This window comes from Polyodon spathula, chromosome 6, assembly GCF_017654505.1.
Source record: "Polyodon spathula isolate WHYD16114869_AA chromosome 6, ASM1765450v1, whole genome shotgun sequence".
Taxonomy (NCBI): domain Eukaryota; kingdom Metazoa; phylum Chordata; class Actinopteri; order Acipenseriformes; family Polyodontidae; genus Polyodon; species Polyodon spathula.
In genome coordinates, this window is record NC_054539.1 from 52949838 (window position 1) to 52970235 (window position 20398).

At 39.2% G+C, this 20398-nt stretch overlaps 1 protein-coding gene across 2 annotated transcripts in view; it reads right to left on the bottom strand.

Moving 5' to 3' along the window:
* The window catches only part of LOC121317324 (MAM domain-containing glycosylphosphatidylinositol anchor protein 1-like), a 168795-nt gene that overhangs the window by 81510 nt on the left and 66887 nt on the right, over nucleotides 1–20398 (bottom strand). For both annotated transcript variants that reach the window (XM_041253139.1, XM_041253138.1), the window contains exons 7-11: nucleotides 8680–8949; nucleotides 7827–8156; nucleotides 6515–6811; nucleotides 1073–1342; nucleotides 4–149 (exon numbers count right to left, since the gene is read on the bottom strand). In XM_041253139.1, the coding sequence (XP_041109073.1) occupies nucleotides 4–149; nucleotides 1073–1342; nucleotides 6515–6811; nucleotides 7827–8156; nucleotides 8680–8949 (1313 nt within the window). The remainder of the gene's footprint in view (nucleotides 1–3; nucleotides 150–1072; nucleotides 1343–6514; nucleotides 6812–7826; nucleotides 8157–8679; nucleotides 8950–20398) is intronic.

Genomic DNA, 20398 nt, shown 5'->3' on the forward strand with positions numbered 1-20398 from the left:
TACCTGTCTGACCTCTAGTTTGTACATGATGACGATGTCCACTGCTTCGGGCTCTCTCTGGGTCCACTGCAGGGTGTAGGAGTAAGTTTGGTTGACCTTCTTTACTGGGACTGGGGTGTCATAATAGAACTCAGGGTTGTATGCCTTAGCTGGAGGGACAAAAGCAAGTTTAATGTAAGTTTGATGATATCCTGTGGCAAAGTGCCCGCCCCTGTGTGTATTTTGTGTTGTATGTTGTGTGTTAATGTTGGTGTATAGTCATTGGTACACGGGATATAAATGGATCTGTGTAACACAAGTGTTTAAAATGTATATTTGTATTTAGGCATGAGGATTGCACAGCACTTCATGTGCAAGTAAAAGGTAATAATATGTGAGTACGGGGAATTGCACTTTATTAATTCACGTGCAGTTGTACCGCGACTCCAATTGAATGATTGATTAGCAATCGAGTCTCGGTACAGCTGCATAAAAGCAGCATGTTTTCACTCAGTCGGGGTTGTGTGTTTGGCGAGTGGAGAACAGGATTGGAGACGGAGGTAATAAGAAGAAGAAGAATAATAGTTGTTAAAATATCAGCTCACTGTGTTTGTTTAGTGTTAGTCAGTTTTGTTTCTCTGTTTATTCTGGCCTCACATGCCGTGTGCTGTTTTTGTTACAACCTTTTTATTTACTGTTCATTCATTAAATGCTGAGCGCAAGCAAGCGCTCAGCTTCCCCAGAACTCCACCTCTCTGTTGTAAATTTCCTGGTTCCTAATTTCTGGTCTGACGTCACCCACTACAGCCGTCTTTGTGAAACAGGAAACAGTACTGTATAGATGATAAGTGTGCCTGAAACTAACCTACCTTGAGTTATCAGTGACCAAAAGGATCCTGGAAATTTAACAATAAATAAACTTGCTGCAACTTCTTAAGCATCTATCTGCTTCTTAATGGCCTATATACACACCTTCACTTTAAAATACAATACTTACAGTACAACTGACTGGTAAATAAAGGCCATCTTGTAGAGTCCATGTGGAGTCCATATAAACACTCCTGGACAGACAGAATGGCAAACACAGACTCACCAGACACATAGAAGACGCATTTGGAGGTGCCCACGTCATTGGAGATGCTGCACTCGTATGTGCCGTTGTTCAGCTGGCTGAAGCTGTCAATCTTCCACTCTGAGTAGTCCTGGAGCTCGGGGCGAGCAGACCGGATTAGGCGGCCGTTCAGGCTCCATGTCGACGAGTTGATGCGTTGGGGATTTGCTTTCTGCATGGAACACCTCAGGACTACGCTGTCCCCCATCCGAGTGCGCACATCCAGGGACTGGGGGTTTACAATGGGGGCGACTGGAGAAAGAGAGAGAGAGAGAATGATGGGGGGAAAACCATCCCCTTATTCCTTGCACTTTCTGAGGATCATAAAACATTTCCATAGTAAAAGCATAGGGAAGTGTAATGAAGCATAATATAATCATTGTAAAGCCCAGTGAGTTATGGTAAAGCATAGCTAAAAACTTGCCATGGTAAACTATGGTAAAACAATAAAACTATTGAGCAAATTGGTAAGGGCTATTCTCTAACGCGAGCTTCTATCATCCAGTGTACTCACATCCTTGATGTGACTGATATCGATGGGGTTAAGAGTTTAGATCAGGGATCAATACACCCGCCCTCCAGAGCTGATAAAACACAAATAAACAAAGTAAATGAAGGAGCAGACTGACATGACTGGACTCAGAGAGAGAGAATGCAATTATCAGGACATAATAGTGGAGTTAATAAGAACTACCTGAGATGGCTGTTGGTGTCATGGGGACCTTCCCTTGAACCACCAACTACTGTCTGTGGGGGGCCAACAAAAACTGAGAGAGGAGAACAAAAGCTTACCACTGTAAATTAGCATGCTTATTTTGCCGTTTCTCCATGCTTTTACATGGAATTGCCATAGTTTGCCATGGTTCATATGTATTAATATGCTTTGTACTTTACAGTGTCTTACCTATGCTTTACCATGCCTTAACCATGCTTTATTACACTGCTATACTTTTACAATAATGCATTTTTATAAGGGTGGGAGGAGAAAGAGGAGGGGACCTTGAACTAAGAATAGTTAACCTTACAACAGCACTGACAAAGGAGGGTGAGCTGGGGTAGGAGAGAGGAGGGGGGGAAGCATGGGGCCTTCACTCAGGACTGATTATCATGTGTAAGCATGGACTGATTGTCATGTGTAAGCATCCAGTACCACACTGCACTACTGCACCCAACCTGGCCCTGTGCCCAGACAAATCAGTAGAGGACTGTCTTTGTACAAGACAGGAACGCTCGGCTACAGGTTTGCATTGAGAGGGTTAGTCCCTGATGGAACTGATCAGACAGAATGGGAGATTACGAGGCCCTGTCTCTCTCAGAGAGGGAGGACGAAAGCGCTGCCTCTTTGATCAGGAAGCACGGCAGCATTCTTTATTGCATCAAGAGTTAAAAAAGATCTGCAGACTGCCGCTCGGCTCCAGAGGCTTGCTTCTAACCTGCCTCTGGAGAGACTCAGCATTGGAAATCAAGCAGGTTATTAAAGACAGAAAACACCCCGAGAAAACACTGTGCTACAGACAGAGGAGAGGGTCAGTGCTAACCAACAAGCACAGACTCAAACAGGCTCAACTAAACTGGCTAAAAAACAGGTTATGCATAACCTTTCATCTTAAGCTGGGACAGCTGACACTCTATATTGAACTTGAAAACACCAGAAAAAAAAAAAATATATATATAGAGAGAGAGAGAGAGAGAGAGAGAGAGAGAGAGAGAGAGAGAGAGAGAGAGAGAGAGAGAGAGAGAGAGAGAGAGAGAGAGAGAAATATTTCCACTCCACTGACGGAGCCTAGCAGTTAGCACAGCCCACTGGTGAGTTTGACCCTCAGTAAATACCTTCTATTTGAAAACAAGGACAGGGACCAGTACATTGTCACACAACCCAGCCTTGTACACAAGGTAAAATTAGCCTCAAATTGCTTACTAATGTTCATCAGACTAGAAAACAAAAGAAGCACTCCCAGATTAAGCTGTTTACACTGCCTCACTCCCAGCTTGCAACAGGAAGCACCAAAACATGAGGCGTTTATCTGAAGTTGGTCAAAACAATATTTTTCAAAGCCAAGTTGTAAACAAAGCAAAATTATTCTTATATGCAAAGCATCCATTTATTTTATTAAACAAGTCTTATTTTATATTTATGGCATTTTAAGAATTCCATCTGGTTAATATATAATACAATACTTTTTTGTTGTTTTTACTTTAAACACATTGCCCAATCTGAAATCCGGGGTTTTGGTAGAAATCAATAAGTAATTAATGTCATTATTGCCAATATATTACAAACAATGTTGATGGGCAGTGGAATTTTTGTATGTACTATCCATATATATATGCAGTGCCCAAAATAAAAATAATAATAATAATAATAATAATAATAATAATAATAATAATAATAATAATGCTTCTTTGGATGTACACAAACATTTTAAATGATAAATGGTTATATGGTAATATGATTTATTTTTAAAAAATAAATAAAACAAATATATATTGGTATTTACTTTGACTTCTACACAACTGAAAAATGTCTTTAGTACTTAAAACTTGTATGCACATCTGTAACAGGGGTCTTGCTACCTGTGATGTAAGGAATATTTGATTTGGAATAATTGAGTGATTGATGCTTGATTGACAGGAGATGGAGAGAGACGCGCACGTGACGCTGCCAGCAACGATAGCTCACGTGGGACATACTGCCCAGCGTACAAAAACTCAAAATAAAGTTGCCGTGAAAAACGGTTCACACTACACTAACTAACAAAACGGAGGTCCCGCTTCCACACCTGTCTGCTATACTGGGGGGAGTGGGTCTACTATCCCAAAACTAACTCCCTATTCCTCCGGCAATTCAATTCATCCTCGGCTTGGTTTCCTGAACCCAGCTCTTCAGACAGACCAATGCTTCAGCAGCAGCGGCGCTTTGACCCCTATGGCTTACACTTAGTTCTGCATTTTGGGGTTTTTATCTTAGTTTTATCTGAGTTTATTTTACATATATTAAAATAGCAATAAAATCGGTAAAAAAAAATAAATAAATAAAAAGTTTTTAATTGAAACATTGGAAAAAATAGGGCGACAAATCTCAGTATACACACTTTTACATGTGGAATATAATGCGCAGCAGTTCTGGTTTCTGATAAAGTTCAATGTCCCTGGCATGTTTGATGAAGTGGAATCTGTGCAAGTTGAAGCCACGTTTTCCCAAGTTAGCTGGTACTTTGTGGATGTTTGGTCAATCACTGTGCTGACGGAAATAGTATCTGCAGAAGATATGAACATGACATCAGCACAAAAAAGCCAGGTTTATTCACCTTGAAATCATATAAAGAAAACAAAATTGACACAACGGGGCGGTGTAAGCTAGCAGGAAACGCATCAAAAATAACACTGGACATTTCTATCAAAATGTTCCATACGTTTACCAACTAAAGCATCACCATTTTTCTGTCAAATATTTACGATTAAGACTGAAGGCGTTAGGCAGTGTTTTAGTTGATGGACAGTACTGCTCACTGGTAAATCCATCTCAGTGGGTGAGATTAGTAAGTGAGCGGCTCAGAGCGGCTCAGTAAAAGAATCAACTTAATGACTTGTTCAGTTCCGCTCCTGCTGAGCCGCTCAAAGCAAGCTCCTGAGCATTTCCCATCAGTGATCAAAGTGAGCGAACAGAATGGCCACCTGCAGGAAACAAGTGGAGATGACAGGCAGGATTGACAGATACGTTTATCAAGAACGATGAACTGGTTTCGACTTATGAAGTTATGTATTAATTGGCTAAGTAAGATGGTAAAAATTGTTGTTTTCGAATTTGTATCATTTAATTTCTTCTTTTTTTTTAATGTAGAGCTGTTTTACGGTTGTTAATGTATTATTATTATTAGGCTTGTAGTATTAATATTATTCATAATTTTCATTATTAACGTCGGTATTGTCGGTATTAAACACAGCCAGATATGAGGTTCAGTCCAAACAGAGCACCGAACTCAGTGAGGTACAGCAGGGTACAGTAACTTCACACAGGGCCATTTCATCTACCACCACCTCAGAAACACAAACAAGCAAATAATTATTATTCTCCATTTTTAAATGTCGCTCAGTACTCTCGTGGAGTAGAGCGTTAAGTCATTTAAATCTGCTCAGCGTGCTTTCTGAGCGTTCTCACGCTGAGCGACTCACTTAAAAAGAAAGCTTTTGACAAAGTCCCGCACAAAAGATTAATTCTCAAACTGAACGCAGTTGGGATTCAAGGAAACGCATGTACATGGATTAGGGAGTGGTTAACGTGTAGAAAACAGAAAGTACTGATTAGAGGAAAAACCTCAGAATGGAGTGTGGTAACCAGCGGTGTACCACAGGGATCAGTATTAGGTCCTCTGCTATTTCTAATCTACATTAATGATTTAGATTCTGGTATAGTAAGCAAACTTGTTAAATTTGCAGACGACACAAAAGTAGGAGGAGTGGCAAACACTGTTGCAGCAGCAAAGGTCATTCAAAATGATCTAGACAAGATTCAGAACTGGGCAGACACATGGCAAATGACATTTAATAGAGAAAAGTGTAACGTACTGCACGCAGGAAATAAAAATGTACATTATAAATATCATATGGGAGATACTGAAATTGGAGAAGGAATCTATGAAAAAGATCCATTACAAGAAAGTTAGACTGTGTATACTGTATATATCGGCTGATGACAGGCATTTAGATTCAAGTATTCACCGAAAGAGAAAGCCGAAAATCCACAGCAGTACTGCGACTGCTTTACTTGCAAAAGAAACAAAAAACAGTGACTTCCGTGTTCCAAAAGTCCACTGAAAACCTGTTTGTTTGCGCAAATATCCCGCTTGAAAAATTAGACAATCAAAAGTTACGTAAATTCTTGAGGCTGAGTGTATCAAATGGTGGAGTCATTCCTTCATAAGCCCGGCTGAGACGTGAACACTTATTTAAAGTTGCTGAGTATCATAAGCAGGAGATCATGGAATTGGTAAAACAGTTTGGTTGCTTCTTTATCTGTATTATCTGTTTATCTGTATATTTGATGTTTAAAAAAATTATAATAATCTCTATACATAATTTATAAAATAGTTCCGTGCACATTCGTCGAAGTAAGATACTTTACCCATGACACTGGCATGAATTTTAAAGAAAATTTCCGCGATTTTCACAGGGCCTTATTTATGATGAATAAACGTGCGCAACATTGCATAAACTGCAGTTTCTTGTGTCTCTCCCTGAGGGAAACAAGCCTTGCCAGTAATTCAATCCTGTCACACACACACATATAAGTTTTAAGAAATGCAGCTTGTGCCACCTATGTTGATTCATCTTTACTGCACTTGTTCAGAATTGAAAGTCAAAGACGGAGAGTGGTAATAGATCTAGGGTACAGGTATGGGCTAGGGCTGAGGTTTGGTTACTCACACTGCACATTGAGTTGCACCAGAGCCTGGCGGGGTTTGATGTTGAGCCCGTTGAACCTGGCAGTCTGGCAGCGGTAGGAGCCGCTCATGTCTCGCGTCAAGTTGTGCAATCGCAGCCTGCCATCACTAGTCTCCACCAGCCAGTCCCCCGAGGGCATGGGCTGCTCCTTGTCGGCTCGAGACCACAGCACAGGGGGTCTGGGCTTCCCAGAAACATCGCACTGCAGCTCCACACGTGAGCCCTCTTGCACTGTGACTGTCGTGCGGCCCTTGGGTACTGTCAACACGGGCGGGGCCACTGAGAAAAAAAAGATAAGAAAAACATCAGCTGTGGCCTTTTTGAACCCAATAAACTCTCCATGTGGTTGATTGAGTCATGTAACCCCAAAAGTCTGCTGATTCTCTTAGTCCTTTACTGTAAAAAATTAACCAAACCCATAAATATATTTATTAACGCCACCTGCTGGACAGTCCGTTAAAAAAAATCTGTTTAATAAGGCCGAAGGTCTCTGTCAGCAACCACAGGTGTGGCCACTCTCCACTTGCATAAAAAAGAGCCAGAAATCCTTTGTCGGGGAGAGAGGGAGTAGATGAGTATATTTTTTTGATCTGTGTGTTGCAATATATTTTAAAAAGTTCAGTGAAGGATCTGCCCAGCCTGGACAGTTTTTGTTGTGCTTTGTTAAAACATTTATTTTGGCCCTTTTGTCCTTTTGCTTGTGTCTTTTTTGGTTTATTAAATGTGCGCTTTAGCGCAAAAACTGCAGCTTCCTTGCCTCTGAGTCTCTTTCCTAGCACGATACTGCTACAGTGACTTTGTTTGCTTTGTTTAAAAAATTGTGGATATGTTCACGAATGTGTTTCGATTATTAGCAGTATTATTAGCAGTAGTAGCAGTTACGGCCAGAATTAATATTATTAATAGTAGTAGTAGTTATGGACAGAATTTATGTTAGTATTAGTGGAGACAACACTGTTGTACCACAAGAGAGGGTTCCTGTACATATTAAGTTATTATTAAAGTTATAATTTAAAAAAAAGGACACAATACTTAGTTAAAGCTTTAGAATTTTTGTCAGTTGCAAACTAAAATGTGCTGGAATGTTCGGAAATATTTGATTAGCTGAGGAAGTCTTCTGGATTTATAGAGAGAGCACTGAAAAAAAAATCTGTTTAATAAGCCCGGACCATCATTCCCTAAGTTTTGGATATGTTCACAAATATGTTTGGAGGAGAATCATTAGAAGTAGTAGTAGCAGCAGCAATTTTAATATAATAATTATTATATATAGAGAGAGAAGCAGAGCTCGCACCAGTATTCCGTGTGAGGTTGACCTCAATCTTCAGTTCTGGGATGGGGGTTCCTGTGAAGGAGGCCACGCAGCTGTAGGTGGCCTGGTCTCGGAACTGCATCTTGAAGATCTCCAGACTGCAGGTGCCAGGCTCCAGTTCAGGGTCATTGCGGAGGATGACCAGGGTCTTGGAGGGGCGCACTGGGAGGCCGTTCTTGTACCAGGTGTAAGTAACCTTGTCCTGAGGCTGTGCATCCACATGGCAGGACAGCTTCACATCCTGCTCCATCTGGATGGTCTCACTGTCTTTGTTGGGGTCGGGCGTGATCTGGAAGGTAATGTTGCTCATGGCTGAAAAACAGAAACAAGGGTTTGTGTTATGTAATGAATTTGGCATCTCAGCCCATTTGACTGAAATTGAGAGGCAAAGGCTGGGCGTGAATTGCTAACCTCACAGTTCAAAGATGAACATCTTACCATTCAACTAAAGACCAAGCTCTGTAGTCAAGAAGTAAGTATGTGTCTTAAGCTGATGTTCGGAATTATTAACTCACCAGTCGCTAGGAGATCTATTACATTTAACAGCACAGTACTCACTACTGCTCTAATGGCTGGCAAACCGCTGTTCAGTTGCTATAGTTATAATGAGGGACAATGGCACTGGCTACAGTAAGGTGTGGTCCAAGCATGAAGGCATTATGAGGGCATAGCCATGTATTTGTGCATGAACTGTTTCTCCTCTCTCTCTCTCTCTCTCTCTCTCTCTCTCTCTCTCTCTCTCTCTCTCTCTCTCTCTCTCTCTCTCTCTCTCTCTCTCTCTCTCCTCCATCCTTCCCCTTCCTCCTCCCTCTTTTCCCCTCCTCCTCTCTCTCACCTCTCACAATGAGATTCACAGTCTTCTTGGCTGGGTTGCCAACATTGTTGACAGCGGTGCAGTTGTAGTAGCCCGAGTCCTGGACCTTGACATTCTGCAGGGTCACTGTGCCCCCCTGGACTCTGGCGGTGGTGGGCATGGGCCCTGGGTAGTGCGTCCAGGAGATCAAAGGTGGGGGAATGCCACCTGTCACCAGGCAGGACATGGTAACATCGTCACCAGGGTTCACAACCAGAGTTTCGTCCACCGAGAGCCTGAGAGCAGGAGGCGCTAAAAGAGAGACATTGAGGGAGGGGAGGGGGGCAAGACAAAAGAGGGAGGGAGAGGGCAAAGAGAGAAACACATTATAGAAACCATTTGTTTATCAATAATAATTTATAAAATGTGACAGAAATACAACGATTCTTGATTGTAAATCTCCCTCCCTCCCTGCGAGGGAGCTAAGCAGCGAGAACAGAGTACCAAGGACGGGTTGGTCTGACAGTTCTTTCCCTGGGTTCAAAGGAAGTCGGCCAGCCTGGAAGGGGCCGAGACTCCGTTGCAATAGTGCATTGACCCAGAAGGGAAACAATGTGGCAGACGCAGATTGGAGAGGCAGTTGCAGCCGTTTACAAAGGAGTCATGTGTGACAGCATAAAAGGGGACAGAGAATCGTAACTTGTTCCTTCGCTTTGGTTTTGCATTTAAACCTAGAAGAACTTGAGAGACCCCAGAGAATGTAACAGTTTTGTGAGTGTTTTGTTTGTTTTTGTGTCTGTTTGTAATTTGTCTTGTTTGTGAATTACCAGATGGCTAACACATTTCCGGAGCTATCGCCTTGGGCCAGAGTAACCGGAACAACACTTCACCACTGTCACGAAATAAACTTGTATCACCCACCACGAGCACTACTGCACGTACCCAGGACTGGTGACTGTGTTTATGCTATTGTGAGGCAGATAAGATTTGTTTATTATTGGGTTATTTACCCCGTGCAGTACACATTGTTGTGTATTGCCAGGGGATTATTGTTTGGTTGCCAGACCTGGATACAATTAAAATAAACCTTTCCAAACCGAATTACAATCTTCTATGTCTGTTTAATTCACACACTGCATCACACCTGCACCTGCATCCACTCAGCCACTTTGTCACAACCCACTATTTCCCTACACTGAAATATAGTATATTATACATTGTAGTATATTTCAAACCATGAATCTCAGCCAATTTAAAAGCTGGTTAAAGAAATTAACAAACATGCTTCTCTTATATGTTTTACCTTCTGTGTATTCATGGAGCAAATCTGAACAGTAAAAGTTATAAAATCGGTTTTAATGCTCCTAATGCGCATTGCTCTAATGCATATGAATTTCAGGGAACCCACTTTGGAGAGAAAACCTATTTATTACTGCAATGGAGCTGGATGGAATTCAAATTTGAGTGTGAGAGAGAGGGGGAGAGCAAGACAGATGGGGGAGGTGAGGGACAGAGAAGACAGGTTGACAATGAGTTTAGGAAGAGCTACAATAACACTCTTTATACTTGAAAATTAGTATAAAGAAATAACAAGGTGGGCTAAAGAGATTCAGGTAAAACGGCAGAGGGAAGAAGACAGAAAAACAGTGAAGAGAAGAGATGGAAAAATAGAGATTGTGATGTAGATAGAAAGAGAGAGAGAGAGAGAGAGAGAGAGAGAGAGAGAGAGAGAGAGAGAGAGAGAGCTCCCATATTAAGCAAGGCAAGGTCAGTGTACTGGGCTGACAGAGTGTGATGGATTAGGGAGAGCAGAATGATTAGGGAGAAGCGCTGGACACAGGATTCATGCAGTATACCGGTCATTGTTTCCTCATTCCAAGCTGTGTGTTTGTACAGAGGACGGGGGAGGTAATATAACGAACTAGCTGATTATTAACCCGGCTCTATTAAACTGTCAATTGTAGTTAAAGTGAGGAGGCAGAGAACAGCAGGGCTGCAATCACAGTGACTGGTCTTTCTGTGTTTGTGGCCTCCTGTAATGAGTAGAGCTGTATGATCGCTGGCTATGCCACCATTCCCAGAGACACCCCTCTACTTTGATCCACACAATTAGCTTTCAAACTCATTCTAAATGTTCAATGTTCAATGTAGTCAAGCAAAACATAATTAGCACTATAAAAAGTACAAATAATTTTACCTATTTCTATTTGATAATAAGCCCTAATAATGATGTGCCGCCCTCTTGCCTGAACAAGTAACAGGCAGGGCAATACTCACACCCTACGAATTCTGTCACATGAGAAGATTAGAAAATATGCATATTCTATGTAAAACATGTTACAATTCCTTAGAAAAGAAGCAAACAATAACTTAACACTAATAATAACATTAATTAATCATAAATGAGAAAATATTACTAGAATGATCTAGAATTCATGTTTACTTCATTAATTGAAGAGGAAATGTCAGTCACACATAATTATATTTACATTACTGTTTTTAATTGACTTGTAACCAATGTATTTACATGTGTATGTTCTGTATGGAGTGTTTCTATGCTTCTATGTTTGTATGTGTGTCTTTGTGGCAGCTTGTATTCGGTTTCTGTCTCTTTTTCTTTCTTTAGATGAAAGCATCAGTGATGTTATCCTGGTGAAAAAATAAAGAAACTGCTACAGCACAGCATACAGCAAAGATTAAAGTTCCTGTTCTACTCAGTGTCTTGGGCTTTGTAAAGAACACCACAAGCCAGTGTCTTAACCACTATGCAAAAGAGCCAGGATCATCTGCATTCATGGTTTTAGAGCTTTTAACCTTATCTACCTGACAAGGGTCAGGATCCTTAATGGCACTACACAACACTTCTTCAACCTAAGCTATCACCTGCTGCCAGTCTGTGAGATCCTAATCACAGCACCAGTCTGACTACCCTTATCTTCTCTGCTCTGTTATTGTAGCCCAGCACTCTTGGCACACTCCGCAGCTATTAGGGGCTGTACCGTGCCTGTGTTTTTAATGAAAAAGGGCTATTACAAATAAATACAGGATGCGCATTATTGCATCTGTTCCAAATAAGAGAAAGAAAACATGCTTACTTATATTTGTTATTTTTGCCATCAGGTAGTTAATGGATGATACAGACAGACTAGTAGAGGTTACACACAATCAGCAGTGCTGCCCATTGGCTTACAACATATATGCCACTGGATATCACCTGGATACCTCCTACACGCCTTGCAGATTTCACAGATTCTGATTTTTTTTTTTCAACACATACTTGTGCTTCAATATGAAGTCATATTGTGCATAGTAAAAAGTAAGCTTCAGTTGAAAAAAACAGAACTAGCACTGCTATCAAAGTTTCAAAATCCTCTCTTGGACATCGATTCTGAAACAGGAGCATTAGTGGTAGTATTGTAAGTATATGAAAAATGTCTTTTTTTCAACTTGAGGAATAAAATCATATTTTTTTAAAATAAAACACTCTAAGAGGTACAATAATAAGCAGGGTACTGTACAGGATACGTGATTTTCCATGTGTACTTTGAAGAAGGATTACTCCCATTTATCAAGTCGGGCAACGACATTCTTGGTATCAAAATAAAAATAAATCACATGTAAAGACATCCTGGGATATTCAAAGAGTTTTGAGATGTTACTGTTAAACACACTGGGATGCATTTGCACCCCTTGCTGCTAAGGAAGGGTTAAAGGCTTGAGAATATGTGAATATTCACATATTGTTGAATTTCTAAGTAGAAGTACATTATTTTTTTTTAATTACTTTAAATACCCTTAATCTTTAGCAAACCTCTGCCGAGTTACAGTATGTATTGAGTACAATGATTTCAAAGTAGCAGCATCAGGAAGTGCTACATTGGAAGCACACAAACAAGGTTGCACATTGCAGAAATAAGACACAGCAAGGTAAGGTTAGTTTCTATACACTCAGAACACAACCTCAGTAATGCTGCTGAGTTTATTTTCTGAGTGAATTTTAATACAAATAGGATCGGGAAAATTAAATGCTGCTCTTAAATCAATTATACATTCATTCGGTTTTACTGTGTTTTACTCAATTTGTCTCACAGACATCAATACCAAAGAAATGAGTGGGGAATGCCTCCAACTTGTTCTAAGCCTTCAAGCTCAGAGCAAACAACATCACAGACTCAGATCTACTGCCTGGGGGGAATTCATTGAAAAGTCTCAATAATCTCGATATTCCTCAGATTTGAATGTATAGATGTAGTTCATTGCTTATGGATTGAGAGGCATGAGCTCTGTAAAAAGGAGTGCAATGTGAAAGATGACCTGTTTCATTAATCATGTGCAGAGACTTCTTTAAAAACCGGACTGTGCAATTTCAAAGCAACCATAAGCAGAAAGATAATAATTGCTGGTACTGCTACTAATAGAAACATCCATCCACATGGATAAGATGAAAACCAGACTTCACAAATTAAAAACCTTTCATGCAAGCTGGTAATATTTATATAGCTGAGGGCCTGATATCAGTGTAATGCAACCCAATAGGCTGTTCCATGTCCCTGCAAATAGCCAGCAGACAGGTAACGTAACCATAACGTTCCTTGTAGGTTCTCTTTTGGTCAGGTTATTACAGAACATTCTGCAAACCTTCGGCCAACGTTATTAGTATATTCATTAATTTCATATTCAATGAAATTGTTTCACTGTCATTATAATGTTTACTTGCAACTAATTAAAGAGTTGAATGATGAAGATTTGAAACGTGACCTTGAAAAAAAAAGTTAGCAGATTATGTTCTTATAACGTTCCTGCAACATTACTAAAAACTATCCTTGGATGTGGATGAAAGGTGATATTTTTCAGATAATGCATATTTATAACACCACCAACACCACCAGCAAACTGTGTGCGCTTTATAAATGTGGTGTATTTTGTTGGATCGGCCAGAAAGTCACACGTCACAACAGTTGGATTTTACCATCACAGCGAACTCAGGAAAAGAGGTAACTTGGTTTATTATTCCAATACTGCTGCCCGTAGTCTACTCCAAAATAATACATCTGACAGCACTCTATCACCAACAGGCTTTCTTGCTGAGGTTTTCAGTCAGTTGTATTCACAGTTCACTTAGCAATTTCACTGCACTGCCCCTGCCAGCTACAGACCCCCACATTTATCATTTTAAGTCAGCCCACCCGGCCAGCTAACCGTCTTTCGCACCCTTTAGAAGTCATGACCCCCAGAAGAACACAATAACCCAGCACGACTACTGTATATCAATTTCCAGTTTCTGCGGATTACAACTGGCATTAAGGTAAGGTTGTGTGGTATTCATACAGATTAAGTTTTAGATAAGTGTTTTTTTCCCTCTGAAACATTCATAAAGATACATACTTGATCTGCAGAACATAATATTAATAACACTGTACACATTCTGTCAGCAGTACAATGCTATACATGAATTGTCAAGTCAGTACGCCTTCTTTCAAACCATTGTAGACCAGGGGCCGGATGCATAAAAATTAGTCTTTGGCTTAGTCTAATGTTAAGTCTAAAGATATGACACGCAATTAAGAAGGTTGCATAAAACAGTCAAAGTTTAATTAGACCATTAACCTTTCACGGTGCGCTCCTGGAAAAACTGGAAGAAACGAACAAATATGGCCGACTCACTGAAACACCGAAGCTTTCAATCCACCAAATTAGTGCCCGTATACAACCCTTAAGAATGACCATACAGAAAATATCACCATCACAAGCATTTTGAAACCGGTAAAATAAATAAATAAATAAATAAATAATTCGGATTCGAAAAAATACATTTAAGTAAAATATAGTAATTGAAGAAAACATACCATATGTTATTTACTTTTTATTTTGCTTGTTTCATGCCATAATATATTGATCTCAAAACACCGCATCAGAAAAAATGGCCGCGGTGACAGCTTGAATTGGCGTCCGCGAAAGGGCTATGGCAACACATCTAATAGTTTTTTAAACTTAACGGCGCAAGGCTTGCCTCAGCTTTGAATCATGATTGCTTATTCAATAACAAGCAGACAGTCTAAACTTTCAATCTGGGTCAGGATCACTTCGCAGATCAGATGAAGGGTCAGGATCACTTCGCAAATCAGATTGCAGATGGGATGATAGGACCCCTACAAGGTCAAGTTCAAGTTGCAGGGGAAGACCCATACCATTCTCTCATCGCAGTACGTTTTTATTTTATTATCTGTTATTTTATCCAATGTATTGTAAGATGTTTGTCGTTCTGTGTTTTTGGGGTAATTTATTGCTTTACTCAATTTCTATAATATGTTTCTGTAAAGCTCCAACTTCATTTCATTTACAAATGCTCCAGCTTTTAGCTGCTGTTTTCTGAAGCAATACATTTGTATTTTTGTTTGGAACCAGAGATTTAAATAGTTGTTTCTAGCAATTCTATTGATTTTGTAAACCCCAGTCTAATAGCTCATGTGATTGTTGTATGATCTTTCAGTTTATGAAATGGTCCTTGCTTTAAAAGTCTTGTTTTCCAGTTGTTTTGGTTAAATCAACAGATGCAATAAGGCATCTGCAAAAAGAAAGTGCATCATTGCTGAACTTTAATGTATTGCATCTATGAATTACCATCACCTGAGTTCTATAAATGTCTATTTTAATAGATTTTCAGAGGAGTGTCCTCCTGAAGCGTGACAGCATTCTTGAGAACCAGCAGGAAGGCTTGGTCCTATTACAGAGGTTGGTTTCTGCCCTTGACAGCAGTGTGGAAGACATTGATGACATGCTTCCTTGACCCTGGCAGACCATAGAAGAGATGGAAGACATGTGCACCCATCTGAATGAAGATGCTGACTTCAGAAAAAAAAGTGTTATGAAGGTTTCACTGTTGGGACTAAACTTATATTAAGTGGGGATAACGATTAATTTTTTGGAATGAAGTAGCTTATTTAAATAAAATGTAGCGGTAAATAAGATTTGTACATAGTTGAAATCAACTTTGAAATAATATATATATATATATATATATATATATATATATATATATATATATATATATATATATATATATATAATTTGGCATTAAACATCAATTTAACATGGATTATTCCTCAGGTCCTGTATCTATTCCTCAGGGACTGACCCGGGAGGCACAGTGAGGAAAATTATGTGCAAGCTATTTACCAAAAAACTTATGTCATGCATGAAGGGCAAAAACAGAAAGCTGAGGTTCGAAGACCTCTACATCAACAAAGTGATAATAAGTAAGCAATTGTTTTGTAATTTCTTTATTTAAAGGTATGCCAATGATTCTAGATCTGATGGTAAAAACCTCTCTCTGGGTGGTGTAAACCAAGTTGTAGTGAAACTGATTTTACCAATGGTGCCCTTGGCACAGTGTCCTCCAGCTGTTGTAACCTATGTAAGGAGACTGGTAATGTCTTAATTGTGGTAATTTAAGGATTTTTTATTGCTTCATACTAAATTGTAGTAAAGATAATAAACAAAAAATAAAATCTTTCGAAATGGTTGCGAAGTCTCACCAATGTGAAGCATGACAGTAGTGCATTTCATGAGCATATTTATTGTTTTTTGTGATGTTTAGTGACAAGACACTTCATAAGTCAAAATTATACCAATTCACATAAAACCACAAGGTGTCCAGAACAGAGCTTTAGCTGAAAATAGGGGAGACTCTGAAAATGGCACCACATCATGAGAAACAAAGTCAGGTATGCAGACATGACACCTCGATCGTTTTCCTTCTGAGACCATTTAGGTAACTGAGTAAAATATATCAGGTTGCAGGTGGGGTGTGTTCAAATGTTGATAACATCTATGATCTTATAAATTACACATACATAACCATATATTTTTGGTAAGATAATTGATTCACCTTTTTGTTTATGCACATACATTCTGAAAATGTTGACTATGAAAGTGCTAATTAGCTCATAACCTGCGGTAATGTTAAGATTAAAATGTGTTGTCACCATATAGGTTTTAATGATTGAATGTCTATAAACAAATAGTATTATGTACTTGAGAATCAGGAACTAGGATTTTATATATATATATATATATATATATATATATATATATATATATATATATATATATATATATAGATAGATAGATAGATAGATAGATAGATAGATAGATAGATAGATTTTTTCTTTAGTTTTGGAAATATTGCCTTGCGTGAGGTAGGTGTATAATTGTTTTGCATAAATTATGTATACTTTATTTTTTCATTTAGTTTTCTATCTTTTTGTAGACCTTTTACTCAGTTACATTAAAACATAATATTTATATGACCCATATTCATTTTTCAAAGATACAGAATGCATTATTAAGCATGTCCAACATAAATTGTAATTATATTTAGACATGTGATTGAATAGGAACAAGCTGCTCTCTATCAAGTTGACATGTACATTGAGAACTAGTGTGTATTTTTATTGCCAAACAACGTAAGTGACTACCATTAAACTTGAAATTTAGGAAAAGCTGCGCAAGTCAAGGTAAAGGGCACAAGAAGTGGACAGAGATGAAGAGGAGGGCTGAATAATTAAAATAAAATTTAAATTAAATGAATAAAATAAAGAATAAACATTTCTTATGATAATACAAAGTTGTTGATTCTTTAATTTGCACAAACTCAGTGTTAACAGAAGCAGGGCCGGCGCTAGCCATCCTGGACCCATGGACCCTGAGCTTGGGGATTTAACTGGGGGCGGGGGGGTGACCCAAAATTCCTAGAACCAGCCCTGTACAAAATGTTCTCAGAAGGTTATTAAATAACATTAGGAAGTAACGTTCTGGGAACAAATAGAGAACTTTCCATAGTAAGGTTCTCGTAATGTTACTTGGGAACGTTCTGGTAAGTAATGAATAACATTCCGATAACGATAAATTGTTTCCTGGGTAGTTCCGTCTATCACACAGTACAGAGTAATGCATGCTAAGTTACCCTGTTAGACAGTTTCCGATTGCATTCAGATTAGATTTAAAGGTAAGCTCAAATTCCCAGGACCTGAAGTACTAGACAATTAACGGAATGACTCTTTAGTACTAATTTATCTAGCTCCACTGTATTAAGTCTAAAATCTCTCAGATGCATCAGGTGAACTTGTTTACCTCCCGTGACTCCATCTGATCATGAAAACACTGTGAGGATGCGCCAGGGCAGTGGCGTAATTAGTGGGGTGGTTTTAATTCTATTTCTACTTAATTTCAAAATGTGTCTTCTGGTCCTGTTATACTCAAGTTATAGGTGTTTTAAGCAACATATTCTGGTTCTAGGCACCTCTACAATCGGTTTGTCAGTGGCTATCCTTCCTTATCAAGTTTCAGTAACATGGAAATTGTGAAAGCTATGTGGTGAGTGTTTGAAGCCTTTGTAAAAATGTCTAGATTTATTCAGGTTTCCAAGAATAAAAAGCAACATGTTTTGGCATACTGTATATTGAGTACAGGTAAAGCACGTTCAGATCCTTTTCACAGAATATGCTATTGGCAATTCAATATATAAAATTAAAAAAGAGTACAAAATGAATCCCTGCTTCAATTTCCTGTATTTGCATATAACTAATGAAATCTGTGTTTCTTAACAGGTTTATAGTTTTATTAAAAATGGGTTTACCTATTGAATAATCTGGAAGGACAGTAACATGATTTGTGCAGACAGGAATGACATGAGTCCCCTGAAAAACATGAGTCCCCTGAAAAAGTCAGCTTTGTGATTGCGAGGCTGTCAGTGTGCCAGCGGTCTTCACTTTTAATCTGTTGTTATCCGATTGTTTTGGAGTAGCTGGAGCCTGAAGTTACCTGCATGTACTGAATTAAAGAACTGGATAGACTGAAACTGGGTGCGCCTCTGCAATGAGATTAGACACTTATCTGGATTGCATTATCAAAGCTGGCTGCAGGTCTTTGTTTCACTAATTCAAATGGAAAGATGTGTCATTTAGCCCATAACCCAGAGCTGCAAAACAGCACTTTCAAAACATTTAATATTTACTGACTGAGAAAACGACAAGGGCAGCATACAAGCATTAAAGTGTAAGTGCTTTGGTATTTTTTACATCTATAGCTCTTTTGTCAGGCTGCAATTACTGTATTTGCATTATCTTCTTGACAACCTGAATTCCAGAAAGTAAACTGAAAAATGTCTGTGTCAATTTACCGTGGAAAACATTTACAATCTGACCAAGGCAAGAGTTGTTTTCTTGAATTCAATCAATACATTTACAGTTCAGCAGAGGCTGTGCTGCTTCTACACAGCACTGTCCCAATATATTATACTGCAATCAGCCAGTGCTTGCTTTCTATTATTTTCTGTAACAACATGCCCATGTCATTGTGAGATCGGTATAGTGACGAAGTGTCCTCTTGGATCTCTTATACGTAATACAGTCAGCTGGAACCTGTAGCCGCCTCTCGAACTTGACGCCAGTGTTCAGGGCAATGTAGGGCCACGTAGAGGGTGTACAGGTACTGTATGCCTGTACACATTACCATTTGAACCTACTGGGATTATATAGCGGAATGGATCATAAATCTTTCCTCCAAGAAAATCACACATCTCTTACTCTGATCTGTTTGATTAAGAGGCTGCCCTTGCCCAGGAGTGTGGAATGTCTAACTACATATCGAATTGAACATTATTATTTATCTTGTGTTGCCTGCAGCAAAAAACAATCCTAACAGCAGCTAGAGGCTCAGAGGTTTCTTTCATGCTCTTCCAGAACCAAAACAGTTTGCTTTTGAGCAGCACATAGCTGAGAGTATTCCTTTTCACAAGATTGGTCATGATTCTTTTAAACAACAAAAAAATAAATTTACATTAAATTGACCATTTATACAAGATACATCATAATAATCTTCTATTTCATACCTGTTTAATAATGTAATCAGTATTCTGTGCCAATATCTATTGCAGTTTAATGGTTTGTCATGTTGATTGAATACTCCAGAGGCACAGCTTTGCCTATGGCTTCTCAAATGACTGCTGTGGCTGGTATCTAAGAGGAGACAGGGGAACAGGGTACAAGCGAGCATCTTAAACACTATGCAAGGGTCATCTGCATTCATGGTTTTACAGCTTTTAACTTCATCTCTTGTCACCAACAGGGGACAAAATTTGAAATGACAGTATCATACAACATTGCCTGTTACTCTGGAAAGGGGGTGGTTTAATGATCAAGACCTTTCCTCTTGTTTGTTTTCTCTTAAAGGACAGGGCTCGTTCAAGTTGCATTTATTGTACCTGAATTCTGCTATCTGATTATCTATGCACTTGATTTTCTTTATGGGTTTTTCAAATGGGCAGCCGCTAATGAGTCCCTGCTGTCCTTCCCAGAATCCCACTGGAGAATGGTGCTACAGTCTGGTTGAAAGGTTTCAGAGCCTCTGTAAAACAGAGGCTCACCCCATAGGGTAAAATGGCCCATTGCAAAAGTAAAATGGCAACATTTAAATAACCAGTAAGACCAACTAAGTTATATACTGTACATTTAAATGACTCATGCCCCGTAAGACCAGTAAGTCTGATCTGACACTGTGAGCTGCAGTCATGTTGTAATGGTGTCCTCAGGGTGGAGTGGAGTGGAGTGGAGTAGAGTTGTAGGACATATTCCCTGAATATGATAATACATGAACGTGTATTAGAAATGTAACTGGATTCATTAATGAAACTGTGACTTGAGAAAAAGGGCAAACTTTCTTGTCTTGAAAGGGGCCTCTGGCTTGCAGACAGACTGAACTA